This window comes from Perognathus longimembris, chromosome 23 (assembly GCF_023159225.1).
Source record: "Perognathus longimembris pacificus isolate PPM17 chromosome 23, ASM2315922v1, whole genome shotgun sequence".
NCBI lineage: Eukaryota > Metazoa > Chordata > Mammalia > Rodentia > Heteromyidae > Perognathus > Perognathus longimembris.
The window spans coordinates 22,226,354-22,241,284 of NC_063183.1; the positions used below are offsets into that span (position 1 = coordinate 22,226,354).

The following is a 14,931-nucleotide window of genomic DNA, read 5'->3' on the forward strand; positions in this document are numbered from 1 at the left end:
CCTCCCTCCCCCCACTGTTCTCCCTCTCTCTCTCTCTCTCTCTCTCTCTCTCTCTCTCTCTCTCTCTCACACACACACACACACACACACACACGGTAGAACTTGGGGCCTGGGCACTGTGTCTTAGCAGTTTGTGATCAAGGCTGACACTCTACCAACAGAACCACACCTCATCTTCCAGCTTTTTGGTGGTTAATACTAAATGAGTCTCATAAACTTCACTAGCTCAGGCTGGCTTCAAACTTAAATCCTCCGATCTCAGCCTACTGAGTAGAAAGATTATAGGCCTGAGTCATTAGTCTGTGTCTTTTACCCCACAGGCCCTCCACTGCATATTGGGTAGGCAGCTTCTTTACAAACAACACTTGGCCTGGTAGAGTGGCTCTCATTGTAACCCAGTGAGGGTGTTTCTCTCTGGCTATTGGAGGATGCGTGCTGCAAAATGAAGTGGAGAGGAACAGGAGCATTGTCCTCGAGGAAAACCCTGGAGATTCCCCTCCATGGTCAGGGGTCTGGCTATTCTGTGATCCATAGCAGACATTTGCCCATAAAGTTCTCCGTATTCCCTCCTCTGATGCCATGTTATTAACAGGGTGGCAGAAGCACTGTGGTCCACTCCTGCCCCCACATACAAGTGCATGCTGGGGCAGAAGGACAACCCTCGGCTCCAACTGTCAGGACCTCCTGTGATGCATATAGCCTAAGAAAGTTTGGAGAAACAGCACTGGTGGCTTCCAACTGTCATCCTAGCTACTCAGGAGGCTGAGATCTGAGCATCATGGTTCGAAGCCAGCCTAGGCAGAAAAGTCTGTTAAGACTCTTTAGCCACCAAAAAGCTGGAAGTTGAGCTGGGGCTCAAGTGATAGAGCACTAGCCTTAAGCAAAAGACACTCAGGGACAGTGCTCAGGCATAGAGTTCAAATCCTTGGGACTAGCACAAAAATTAAAAACATGCATTTGGAGGAAACTGCCTTTTTTTCCCTTCAATACTGGGGTCTGATCTCAGGGCTTTGCCTTTGCTCAGCTGACACTTTACCCCTGCAGCCACTCCTTGAGCCTAGCTTTTAGCTGGTTATTTTGGAGATGGAGTCTCCAGGACTTCCCTGCCCAGACTGGCTTCAATCTGCAATCCTGATATCCCCTTCTAGGACTCTCCCCCGCTCAACTCCCCCAGTGAAGAGGCCCACCTCCTAAAAGATCTATACCTCTTAAAAGCAACACAGGCTGTGAAACCAAGCCTAGTCCACAGACCTTTGGGGATTATTTAAACATCTAAACCCTAACATCTTTCTTATGTAGTTCACTAGTTTCATTTTATACAGTCATTTCATACAGTCTCAAAGAAGTAAAAAAAAAAAACAACAAAAAAAGGTGGAAAAACCAACATTCAGTTGTAGTCCTACTATGTGGATCCAACAACAAAGAAACTATACATGCCCAGTGAATCTTTCTTTAATGAGCTGGAACAGAACTGGGGTGAAACTCACAGGGTGACCACCAGTGGGAACTGACATCTAAGACTGATCAGGTGAGTGCAAAAGAAATTACAAGGAGGCTGACTACAGCTTCATTCCTCCATTTAGAGCTTTGCAAAACCTTATAGTGTGTGTGCGTGTGTATACATGTGCTACGTGTGTGTACAAAGTTATGTACATATATATAAATATATATTTTTTTACAGATGAGGAGTCAGGATGAGGATTGGTTCTAAGCACACACACACACACACTATCTCTCTCACACACACTCACACACTCTATCACACATACTCTCACACACACTCACACACTATCTCTCTCACACACACTCACACACTCTATCACACATACTCTCACACACACTCACATACTCTCATACACACACTCACATACTCTATCTCTCACACACTCACACACACTCCCACTCTCCCACACACTCTCTCACACACTCTTTATCTCTCACACACTCACACACTCTATCTCTCTCACACTCTCATACACACACTCTCTCACACACACTCTTATCTCCCCCCCCCACTCCTTGCTAGAACCAGCTCCACCTGCAGTGGGCGTGGCCGGGGGAAGGGGCAGAGCCGCCCTTCGACTATACGATCCTCAGGCCACGCCCACCGCGCGCTACGTACGTGCGTGATGTCACCGCGCAGGGCCGCGCCGGCGCGGCCCAGTCCGGGGAGGCGCGCGTGATTGAGCGGGGCGGAGCGTGAGTGGCGGGAACGCCGTGGCGGGGTCCCGCGGCGCTGCGGACCGCGAGGTGGGCGGCCCCGCACCCCCCCCCAGGTCCCTGAGGGCGCGTTGCCCCCGCGGGCGGACGGGCGCGTACGTGGGGGGCAGGGGCAGGAAACGTGGCGGCCGGGCCTGGCTCCTCGCGCGCGGGGTCGTGGTGTGGCTCCGTCCCCGCTCCCCGTCCCTCCCTCCGCCACTCCTTCGGCCTTCCCCGCCCCTCCTCCCTGCCCCGTTAGGTCCGGGTGTGCGAGGTGCATTCAGCAGAAGCCCCCACTCCCCACCCCAAAGGCCCCAGAGCCCTGATTTTCTCATGTGACACCTGCTCAGCTCACCTGGTGACTGAAGCCTCGAACCTGGAGTCCCAGCCAGAATTCCCGGGCCTGGCGAGCCCTCTAAGCCGAGCTGGGCCTGGTGGCGTCGGTGACTGGGAGCTGAGGCGTCTTGGCACGGACAGGCTGTGTGTGACACTGGGTGCCCGTGGGAAAGAAGCCCCACGGATGTCGAGAAGCTAAGACTTCTCCAAAGGGTCACTGGGTCTACTTGAGAAGGCAGGCCGGGGAAATGGAAGCAGTTTCTTTTTAGCAGTCGGGTTGTGGAGGAGAGCCAGGACCTGCACTGCCTCATCATATGGTGGTGTGGTGTGTAAACCACCAAGAGCGTCCTTCTGGTTTGGTTCTGTGCCTGTACTGGGGATTGAACTCAGGGACCGGGTGCTGCCCCTCAGATTTTCACTCAAAGCTGGCACTCTACTACTTGAGCCACACTTCCACTTGTGGCTTTTTGCAAATTAATTGGAAATAAGAGTCTGACAGACTTTCTTGCCCTGGGCTGGCTTTGAATTGTGATCCTCAGATCTCAGCCTCCTCAGCATCTAGGGTTACAGGCATGAGCCACCAGTGCCTGGCTCCTATTAACTCTGTCCTAAGAGTGACACTCCTTGCATCTTTCCTAAATTTTGTGGAAAAGGACTCATTGCTGCTCCCAAGAACCGAAGTAACATTCATCTGCCAGCTCCTACTGTGTTTTAGGTGGCAGAGTTGGTGGAGGGTAGACTTCAAGCAAAGGATTTTGGGGGTAGGTCTTGAACTCAGGGCTTGGGCTCTGTGTCCCTGAGCTCTTTTGTTCAAGTCTAGCAGTCTACCAAAGTCACTTCCAGTTTTTTGAGTTGTTAATTGGAGATGAGTCTCACTGTGACTTTGAACCAAGATCCTCAGATATCAGATTGTTGAGTAGCTAGGATTACAGGCCAGCGAAAGATCGTTTACTTCTTACTTGAGTTAATGGCATGTGACCTACCCAGTCCTTTGGTTTTGATCTTAATCTTTGTGTTTCTTTTTTTCCTATCAGTTAAATGTAGAGGCTGGGAGGATCCTGCCTTCCATCCAGAGCCTAAAGCCAGGCCGCAGAACTGTGGACTCGAGTGAAGTAGAAATAAAGGAAGATGAATTCCAGCATGAGCATGGGTGAACCAAGACTGAACTGGTGAGTCTGTCTCTTCATCATCCACTTTAGAGTGAAGCAGGGTTGGTAATGGACACAAGAAAGGGGGGGGTTTCCGGTCTGGAGAGCTCTGGAAGAAACCAGATAAAACAGGATTTATTTATTTTCATTTTAACAGATTAAATACTGTTGCTGGGAATATGGCCTAGTGGCAAAAGTGCTTGCCTCGTATACATGAAGCCCTGGGTTCAATTCCTCAGCACCACATATATTGAAAACGGCCAGAGGTGGTGCTGTGGCTCAAGTGGCAAAGGGCTGACCTTGAGCAAAAAGAAGCCAGGCACAGTGCTCAGGCCCTGAGTTCAAGCCCCAGGACTGGCAAAAACAACAAAAAATAAGGCCTCACATTTGGGCTGGGAATATGGCCTAGTGGTAGAGTGCTCGCCTCGTATACATGAAGCTCTGGGTTCGATTCCTCAGCACCACATATAGAGATAAAAGCCAGGAGTGGCATTGTGGCTCAAGTGGTAGAGTGTCAGCCTTGAGCAAAAAGAAGCCAGGGACAGTGCTCAGGCCCTGAGTCTATGCCCCAGGACTGGCAACAAAAACAAAACAAATAAACAGATTAAATACTGTTGAGTTATAGCTAATGGACTCGCACCCCTCAAATAACAAGTCAAGACTCAAGATTGTTACTGGCATAATTGCTACTTCACACCATTATACTAAACATTTCATATTGAGCCAGTTGAGGATACAAAGGTTACAAAAGGTTGTTTGGTTTCTTTATGTATTGGTTGGTACGGGGTCTTGAACTCCTGCTTTTGCTTAGCTGTTTCACTCAAGGCTAGTGTTCAGCCACTTGAGCCACACCTCTACTTCTGGCTTTTTGCTAGTTAGTTGAACATAAGACTGATAAATTTGCTTGCCCAGGCTGGCTTTGAACTGAGATCTCAGCCTCCTGAGTAGCTAGGCCGCTATCTCCTAGATCCAAAACATTTTTTTTTAAGTAGTTCCTGACTCAAAAATCATTAAACCACTGTGTTCAATAATACTTGTTTATTGCAGCTGCTCTCCGATCCCTAAACAGTTCATAATTCCTTAAGCCTTCTACCTTGTTGTTGTGGACTGACTGGTGTATGGAAACTTCAGAAATTAATGAGGAGTTATAGATTCTGTCCCACTACAAAGTAATAAACTTTGCATTGGTACAAGCAAATGAGAAATTCCAATTTTATTGTTAATACCTTAGTTATAGGTGTTTGTTTTAGTAAGTGCTTTTAAAAAGCAAAGATGAGTTTGGGAGAAATATGCTAGAATTTTCCACTAGGTGAAAGGGACAGCCAGTAGCTGGATTTGATTATAGAGTGTTCTGTTGTAGTTTTTTTTTTTAAAGGCTTGCATATTTGTGTTTCTTATAAGGGCTATAAACAAAGCCACTTTACATATTATTGTGAAGCCAAATATGGTCTTGAGCCTTTGCCCAAAATCAAAGCCCTTGGAACTCTCCTTTTCCACAGAACACTCAGTCTCAATTAGTTGTTACAGAACTGTATGCCACTTCAGAGGTAATACTGGTAAAGACACACTTTTATCACAGAACCTGGGGAGGCCAAGTAATAAAGCTATGTAGGGTATTTAATCTTTAGGCCTGGTTCACTAGTGTAAGCAACAGAAATCAGTTGGGAAGTGTTTCCTTTTCAGCACCCAAACATGTTCATATCATACCTCCCAGTGATGAGCTCTGTATTTAATGCTCAAGGCCCTTCCTGCTTATTTAATTAACTACTACCCTGTTAAAACAAGGGTGAACGTCGGGGGGAGTGGATTGGGGGAGTGGATTTCCTAATCAGCCTGAACTTAAAACTCCCAGACAGTACAACAATCTAAGCACTCAGATCTGGCATATGAAATCAAACCTATTAAGAAGTGATTGTCTGGGAAATGGGGGTGGAGGGCATGTAGCATACACTGTAGTTCTTGCATCTTGCTTCTGGGTCTGACAAGAGACTGCATTGTTAAATACAAGTTCATTACTATTTCACAGGGATATTTCTCCCAAAAATGGCCTGAAGACTTTTTTCTCTCAAGAAAATTATAAAGATCATTCTTTAGCTCCAAGTTTAAAAGAACTGTTTACTTTATCTAACAGGTAATGTCTTTATTTATTTGGTGATTTTAATATGTAACTGTTGAAATTTGGTATCTATGTCCATTATTAAACATACTGTAGTTATAATGTGAAAAATGCAAGAACAGTACTGTCAACACTTAGGTATTTACCTTTCTCCAGTCATGAACACTTATCTATACATATACACGAATACATACAAAATGAAATCATAATTGTAAAAACTGCAGAATGCCATATTTTCCTTTTTTCATTAATATTCATATTTATATTCCTATTTCCCATTTATTTCCATATATGCATATAGACACAGAAGGAAATAGAAAATGAATACATAAATATATATACATGTGTACATCAGATTTTATTTCTAGTCTTAATGGGTGCATATTCATTATAGATGTATTTTAAATTAATTCAGCTAGTCTTTTTTTCTTTTTACTTCTGTGTTCTCCTAGACATTTAAAACACATTGATACCTTTCATTATACTGCCTGCAACAACATGAAGTTTTTATTTCTTCCCTTATCTCTCCACAAAAAGGATTTTAGCTTTCAGTTTCAACATAAAAACCCTGTCTTTTGACCACATTCTGTACATGTTTAAGAAAAAGGGACCAGTAGAACTGTGTGTTTGCACATGAACAAAGTGAAAAGTTAATATGCTGTTAAATTTTTCTGTGAAATATTAAAAAATTGAGAAGTTTTGCATGAGAGTAAATGAGAAAACTCAAGTATCCTTTGAGCCATTCATATAGAAATAGCCACTATAAATATTTGCTTTTATTTCAAGGTTCTGGTTGCAGATATTTATGATTGAGTTTCAAGTCTACTTGGGAAAAGTAGCTTTTTTTGTTTGTTTTTCTTTTTTTTTTTTTTCAAAATTTTATTATCAAACTCATGTGCAGAGAGGTTACAGTTTCATACATTAAGGCATTGGATACATTACTTGTACTGTTTGTTACTTCGTCCCTCATATTGTTTGTTTTTCTTTTGTGCTGGCACTAGGGCTTGAACTCAGGGCCTGGACATGTCCCTCAGCTTCTCTCAGGTCTAGCACTCTACCATTTGAGCCACACCTCCACTTCTGACTTTCTGGTTATTCATTGGAGATAAAGTCTCAGACTTTACTGTCCTGGCTGCCTTTCAACCCTGATCTCAGTCTTCTGAGTAGCTAGCATTAAGGTGTGAGCCACCTGTGCCTGGTGAAAATAACTTTAAAAACAAAACTCCTTTTAACCCATTTAATATCTAAAGCAAATTGAACAGAAAGATCTGAGAGAGAGCCCAGACTTAACCATTTCCAAATGCTGCTTTTAAAGAGGCTAGCAATCTAGTAGGTATAAGATAGGAAATGAACAGTAGGAGAACTGCTTTTCTTTCCCCCACCTCCCACCCCACCCCCCAAAAAACTTTAAGTAAAAAACATTGACAAAATGAAGGGAGGAAACTTCAAACCATCAGCCAGAATAAAATACAATGTTGTAACTGCGGATAGAGAAGCCCTGTCAGATGCTTTTGCTTTGCACCTGATGAAGATTTTGACAGCACTGCACTTGGAAATGGTCTTGATTCCAGTCTTTGCTGAATGTAGCCAATTTAAGCAGCTAGATTTCTTGACATTCCTACGGTGGCATATCTGAGTCAGCATCTTGTTGCTGCAGCAGCTTAATTAAATTTGCCAGTGTGTGCCAGGAGGACAGGCATGTTCTCATATTCAGAGAGACAGCTGGGAGGCAGAGCTGCTAAGAGCTACGGACACAATACCGTTAGGTTTGAATAGCTCTCCAGACATTTCCGAGTGAGAAATCAATTTGCTGGAATACATTTCTCCCAAGATCAGCAGTTAATATTCATTGGGTTAACCTAAAATGTGCTTATTTTTATACAGTTATTGCAGAAACTTTCATAGCTGTAAGTATAGCTTCTTTCTCCTGTATTTTCAAAATCAACTTGAGCATCCTAAGTTTAATTTCCAAAATTATTTTCCCATTAACTGATCAGCTCTGTTTATTAGTTTTTCGTTCATGGTTGAGCCCTAAGAAAGTTATCTTCAGGGCTGGGAATATGGCCTAGTGGCAAGAGTGCTTGCCTCACATACATGAAGCCTTGGGTTCGATTCCTCAGCACCACATGTATAGAAAAGGCTAGAAGTGGCGCTATGGCTCAAGTGGCAGAGTGCTAGCCTTGAGCAAAAAGAAGCCAGGGACAGTGCTCAGGCCCTGAGTCCAAGCCCCAGGACTGGCCAAAAAAAAAAAGAAAGTTTTCTTCAGTATTTTGCTTTATTGTGGAGGCCTAAATCTTCTTCTAAAGTAACTTTGCAAATTTTGGGATTTTTACCATATTATAGAGTAATTACAAAAGTGATATAAAATAAATCATTATTAGCAGCCAGATGCTAGTGGCTCACACCTGCAATCCTAGCGACTTAGGTGGCTAAGATCTGAGAATTAGAGTTTGAAGCCAGTCTGGGCAGAAGAGCCTGTGAGACTCTTTATCTCCAATTAACTAGATAAAAGAGTGAAGTGGATATGTGGCTAAAATGGTAGAGTATTAGCCTTGAGTGGAAAAGCCAAGCTGAATCATGAGGCCATAAATTCACATGCAGCACACACATGAACATACACACAAACATACACATGAAAGTGAAAGGAAAGAAAAATAATTTATACTTGATTTTTAATATGTAAATGCATAGACACTGCTCCCCTAGAAACACTGATGTAGTGAGATGTAGTTATGACTGAAGGGCTGGGCATGGTGAGTGCTCTACCACTGATGATGATGGTGATAATGGTGGTGGTGGTGGTGGTGGTGGTGGTACTGGTACTAAGTCTAAAAAGAGGGACTGATTACCAGGGGGAAAGGAGAAGGTACTTGGGTAAAGAGGATCTGAGTGCCCAATATATGTGTTTGAATATGTATATGGAAATAGCACAATGAAATCCTGTTTAAAAGTGGGGAGGGAAGGGGAAACTGAAGAGAAGATAGTAGAGGGTGAACGTGTTCAAAGTACCCTATGCATGTATGGGAGTTACCACAATGAAGCCTACTTGTGCTATAAATGTTTGCTAATGAAAAGGTTTTTTTTAAGTATTGTAATAATATGCAAACACAAACATAAGGGCAAGAATGGCCTCCCACTCTTACTGAAAGGAAAGAAATCCCTGCCAACTGAATAGCTAATGGGAGTTTCCCCTCTTCTCGTCATCAGGTGGTTGAAGGTGAGTTTCCACTGTGACCCTTTCCTCCAGAAGCCTTACTCAGCACTCTGTGACTGCCGTCAAACCCAGGTGGCAGAGCTGGGTAACAATCCACAGTTTATTTTACTCTGTTAATCAACTGCATTCTCCCTTTTGATTGAGAGCCGGGAAGTTCCGTGAGAGTAATCTTCATGGGAAAAGCACTGTAAATTATTGATTTTTTTTTTCCAGACGTATAGGAGAAAATCTGAATGCCTCAGCAAATTCTGTGGAAAATGAGCCCACAGTTAGTTCAGCACCTCAAACAAAGGAGAAAGTTGGAATGGTTCTTCTTCCAAAACCAAGAGTTCCCTATCCTCGTTTCTCTCGCTTCTCACAGAGAGAGCAGAGGACTTATGTGGATTTGTTAGTTAAATATGCAAAGATTCCAGCAAATTCCAAAGCCGTTGGAATCAACAGAAGTGAATACTTGCAGTATTTGGTATGTATTGTAGTCTTCAGGTTTCATTAAGCCTACTGAAAAATGGGAAGTATTTTTATCTGAATTTTCTTTCATTATTTTAGGCGCGGTCATATTTACAAAAATGAGAAAGTAGGGAGTTTGACAGAGAATGAGTACTTTTGGTTGGTTCTGTTATGTCATTCAGACAGTTGCTCCACTTCAAGGCTTGTCTGTCCAGCTCACTGTACATAACTTACTGTAGTCTGTCACAAAGCATATTGTAACAATTTTAAAGTTTTTGTTTGCTTAGGTGCTAGTATTGGTACGGTGGCTTGAACTCAGAGCCTTGGCTGTCCCTTAGCTTTTTTACTCAAGGTCGACACTCTATCACTTGAGCCACACCTCCACTTCCAGCTTTTTGCTGTTTAATTGTAGAGTCTCAAGGACTTTTCTAGCTGGGTTGGCTTTGCACTTTGATCCTCAGATCTCAACTTCTTGAGTTGCTAGGATTTACAGACTTAAGCCACCTGCACGCATCACAATTTTAAATTATTAATTACTATAAATACTTTCTAAATTCTGAATTATATATATATGATGCTATACTGAACATCTAAATGTTTATACGTACTTGTGATTATTTAAGATAAATTCTTTAAAATGGCCAGATCAGACACCATGCATGTTTTTAAAGCTGTGACCTATACTTATAGATGAGTAAATTACCCTGCAAAATGTTTCAGTTGTATTGCACTACTGTGTAAAATTGTGTTTTTTTTAACTATTTTCACTAATACTGATATAGCCTTTTTTGCCTCTAATTGGATATGAGGAAAATGGTGATTTCTTATTTAGCCTTAATTTAATTTGCACCTATTACTAATGAAAATACACACTTTTTGTGTGTCTAAGCTATTTTTTTCTTCTTTTATAACATGCTTATTCATAAATGATTCATTCACTCGTATTTCCATTGGGGATGTAAACCAGTATCTTGTGCATGCTGACCAAGTGCTCTACCATTGAGCTACATTCCTGTCTCCCTCCTTTTTTTTACATACTGAAATAAATTTGTGAATTCCTAACTGTGTGTTGTAGTATTGTATATTTGGTTTTCTATTCTGTTTTCTGGAATTTTTTCAACTGTTCATTTGGTTTTGTGTGTGTGTATGTGTGTTGCATGTACCTGCATATTAAGGATTAAGGCAAGTGCTTCATATGTGCTAAGCTTACACTTTATGAAGCTTATTCTCTGCCACTAACTTCCAGTCCCTGGAATTCTTAACAGATACTTATCATTATTATGTAGCAATTTTACTCAACTTCTTTTGGGGCTTTGCTTTGGTTTATTTCTCTAATTTTTCTGTAAGTCCAAGAACAGTGATTGAGAAGTGATTGGCTTTTTTTGTTTGCTTGTTTGTTTTTTAATGGAACTTCTAATTCCAAGTCATGTCTACTCTTTTACAAATCAGGACATGAAAAAGCATGTGAATGAAGAAGTGACTGAATTCCTAAAGTTTTTGCAAAACTCTGCGAAGAAGTGTGCTCAGGATTATAATATGCTTTCTGATGATGCCCGTCTTTTCACAGAGGTAAAAACAAAAAATTATGTCACTACCACCCAACAGGTAACATTCTGAACTGTGACCATCCTGCCATATTGACAGGAAACTGTCAATATGATCTGTTTAGACAAGATACTTGTAGCCCCTTGATTCTTAGTGGGTTGAAATCATAGAACTAATAGCATCTCAAAATTGTGTATGGAGTATATTTCTTTCGGTATGTTTATAAAACTGCCTTTCCCTCTATGTACATGCCAATGATGAAGTCTATATATTAGGTATAGTAAGAATATAATAATAATACTAATAAAATAGATGAGTACATTGTCCTTTACTGCTGCACTCCATCCTTCCTGTGATGATGTAATGGGATACAGAGTCTGCATAATGAAGTAAACTGAGGTGAACAAGGTAGGCAGTCGACTACTATTGGCTTTCATGAACCCTACAGTGCCACTCCCAGTCCTTCTGGCAAGTGGTGTGGGTACTGAAAGACTGCCTGGGGCAATTTCCACAGTGTGGGTGTGCTGGACAAAGAGGCCATTTTCATCCTGAGCAAGATGAGCTGGATAGCATGAGATTTTTGCCGTGCTACACAAAACAAGGCACAACTTATTAGAACTTACAAACGGCTTATTTCTGGAATTTTGCGTTGATTATCTTCAGTTGTTGGTTGATATCAAGTGAAACGACAGGTGAAGTGAGAGGCATTTTACTTTAGATAGTGTATTATCAGAGAAGAGGTGTAAAGCCCATAGATTTTTCCTTTCTTCATAGGTACTGAATTGAGTGGAATTCAGGTAAAAAGCACTGTCATGTCCAGCTGGGCTTGCCTGAGGGTGATAGGGACCATAAACATGTTAGGCGAATAGCCCCTGTAACATAGTTACTGCTTCCTTTTGCATGCTCATAGCTGGTAATGACCATCACATAAGGGGAGGGGAACTTTAGAGGTGGAGTCAATTAGTATCACAAGTTCTTGGTTTTGGTTTTGGTTTTGGTGATACTGGGTTATCTGTATGTATGTGTGTGTGCCAGTCCTGGAGCTTGAGCTCAGCATTTAGGTGGTATCCTTTAGCTTCTTTTGCTTTAAGCCTCACCTCCCTCTCTTCCCTTTCCTCCCTCTCCTCCTCCCTTCTTCTTTTCTTTCAAACTAGTTTATTGGAAATGAAAGTCTCATAGAGTTTCCTGCCTACAGCTGAAATATATCCATATATATATGTAAATACATACTGATCTGTAACAAGATAGTTTACAAATATCTGAAAGGAGAAGCAATATATATCATAAAGATATACTTATTGCCAAGCTTTTGTGATCCAAAATATTTTCTCAAAGGTTCAGACAATGTTTATTGACATGAGAAAAAAAAAGTATCTTAGAAGATAATGTATGCTTTGATTATTAGGCTTCTCTGAGTTGTTTACATGTTATCACAATTGATATATAAATCTTAGTAGAGCTGAATAGTATGTCCTTCCTGTCTAGTATGTCATTAATATTTGGAAAACTGAAGAGAAGGGAATACCAAGTGCTCCATCATTTGAATTAGTTATAACATTTCTTGTTTATCTTTTTAGACTGCAGATTACAATGGCCTATACAAACACTACTAATTTGGTAATTCACTCTAGTTGGAAACCTTTATAGAATATTAAACATACTTATTTCTAATCATTCATGTAATTGCTTTCAGTGCAATTTGCTTTCAGTGTTGAAATTTTCATGTGGCTTTATTTCTTGGACAGTTTCTTAAATAGAGTGGAAAATATGACATGTCTCCTGAAACTTTAAACTTTAATAAGACTGCTAATTTTAGTATGATTAAATGATAGTATTTTAGGAAATTAGGTTAAAAATTTGTTATGAAAACTAACAGATGAAATCAAATAAGCAACATATAATATGTGTGTATTGTTAAAAAGCCTGACTAATGGATTGGAGCTAACTTTTGCAGTGACTCATTATATAGTCACATGTAACTAAAATATTTTGTGGCATTACTAGAGGAGTATAATAGTAACAAGTTTTTTTTTCTTTTTGTTTCCTAGCAAATTTTAAGAGCTTGCATTGAGCAAATAAAGAAGTACCCAGAATTTTTTTCTCTCCATGAAGTCACCAGTTTAATGGGATTCTTCCCATTCAGAACTGAGATGGGATTGAAATTAGAAAAAACCCTTCTTGTGTTGGTAAGGTCATCAGATTGAAAGCATAGGGTTGATGTGTTTCATATTCATATTGTTAAATTTTGAATGAAAATTAAGTAACTTTTTGAATTTGTAACATACATCTGTTTTTTTTAATAGAAACAAAGGTTTGATATTTTAAGAAAACAATAGCATTATTAATTCCCCATTTTTCTTAATGCTCCAGAGTATAAATAGGAAGTTCTTTTTATTTATTTTGTGCCAGTACTAGGGCTTGAACTTACCACTTGGGTGTTGGCCTTTAGTTTTTTTTTGCTCAAGGCTAGTTCTCTACTACTTGAGCCACAGCTTCACTTCCAGCTTTTTATCGTTAACTAGAGGTAAGAGTTTCACCTGGCCGGCTTCGAACCTCAGTCTTCAGATCTCTGCTTCCTAAGTAGCTAAGATTATAGGTGTGAACCACCAGTGCCCAATAAGAAGCTTTTTATTTTTTAAAGGAAATTTGCTCACAGACATATTAAAACTGTATAGAGAGCATATTTTAGTTTCTACTGTCTCCTTTTGATTTGTGCTTCATAAAGAGAAAATGGAATTGCATGGAAAATTCCATGAAACGCTTCTCTTGGACTTTGAAAAAGATCACAACAAAAACACATTGGTAGGAGTTGTGAGTCGAAAACATGAATGAGGGGCTGGGAACGTGGCCTAGTGGCAAGAGTGCTTGCCTTGTATACATGAAGCCCTGGGTTCGATTCCCCAGCACCACATATATAGAAAACGGCCAGAAGTGGTGCTGTGGCTCAAGTGGCAGAGGGCTAGCCTTGAGCAAAAGGAAGCCAGGGACAGTGCTCAGGCCCTGAGTTCAAGGCCCGGGACTGGCCACCACAAAAAAAAACACACAAAAAAAAAACCCAAAACATGAATGAACATCTTGACTTAACGAAAGGTCCTAAATGTGACATCTGAATCTAGTAGAATGATGAGTCTTTCCTATGATGAAAGTTACTGTTTTTAGGGGAAAAATAAATTAGGATTTTTATAACAGCCGATTCTTTTGTTGTTGTTGTTGTATTTAGGGCAATGTCAAATTTGTGAAGACGGTATTTCCCTCAATGCCGGCAAAGTTATATCTCTCAAAAGATGCCATGTCTTCCACTGAAATACCAAAAGAAATCGCTGAAGCTTTGCACTCTGTAAGTAGTTAAGCCTCAGCAATCTCTGCATCCACAGACACAGCCTGGGGGTTCCCAAGTCCCCATTGTGGCTTTCTCCCTTCTTTTCATTTACTTCATCAAAGACATTTAAATGAGTGTAACCAAGTAACAACTTGTCTTTCAGGATATCAGTAAAGATCCAAATGCTGAGAAGCTTGTTTCAAGGTACCATCCTCAGATAGCTCTCACTAGTCAATCATTGTTTACATTACTAAATAATCATGGACCCAACTACAAGGAACAGTGGGAGATTCCAGTGTGTGTTCAACTAGTGCCTGTTGCAGGTTTGTGGAGCTGTGGTGGAAAGTAACACTCTCTTGTGTTAAGATGAAATCTTGATTGAAAGACAGTGTAAATTTATAGAAAGCTATAGGAAAATTGACTCCTATATGAAGTTTTCGGTCTGTAGCACCTGGGGTGAAAGAGAAAAAGTAATTGTGATTTAGTGGCCAGACCACATGAAATAATGAGATGCTGATGTCTTTCACTGGACCAAAAGAATGCAGTACTTCATTAGGTAACTTCAATGGGTGAGTTTCCAGGACTTACTTCCTTGTCTGTTAAGGGA

General features: G+C 41.0%; 1 protein-coding gene across 3 annotated transcripts in view; it reads left to right on the forward strand.

Moving 5' to 3' along the window:
* The first annotated feature begins 3,621 nt into the window (after positions 1-3,621).
* The window catches only part of Ice2 (interactor of little elongation complex ELL subunit 2), a 34,978-nt gene continuing 23,668 nt past the window's right edge, over positions 3,622-14,931 (forward strand). For all 3 annotated transcript variants that reach the window (XM_048332967.1, XM_048332969.1, XM_048332968.1), the window contains exons 1-7: positions 3,622-3,704; positions 5,710-5,814; positions 9,227-9,476; positions 10,910-11,029; positions 13,054-13,191; positions 14,226-14,342; positions 14,488-14,647. In XM_048332967.1, coding sequence (XP_048188924.1) covers positions 3,664-3,704; positions 5,710-5,814; positions 9,227-9,476; positions 10,910-11,029; positions 13,054-13,191; positions 14,226-14,342; positions 14,488-14,647 — 931 coding nt within the window. In that variant the 5' untranslated portion in view covers positions 3,622-3,663. The remainder of the gene's footprint in view (positions 3,705-5,709; positions 5,815-9,226; positions 9,477-10,909; positions 11,030-13,053; positions 13,192-14,225; positions 14,343-14,487; positions 14,648-14,931) is intronic.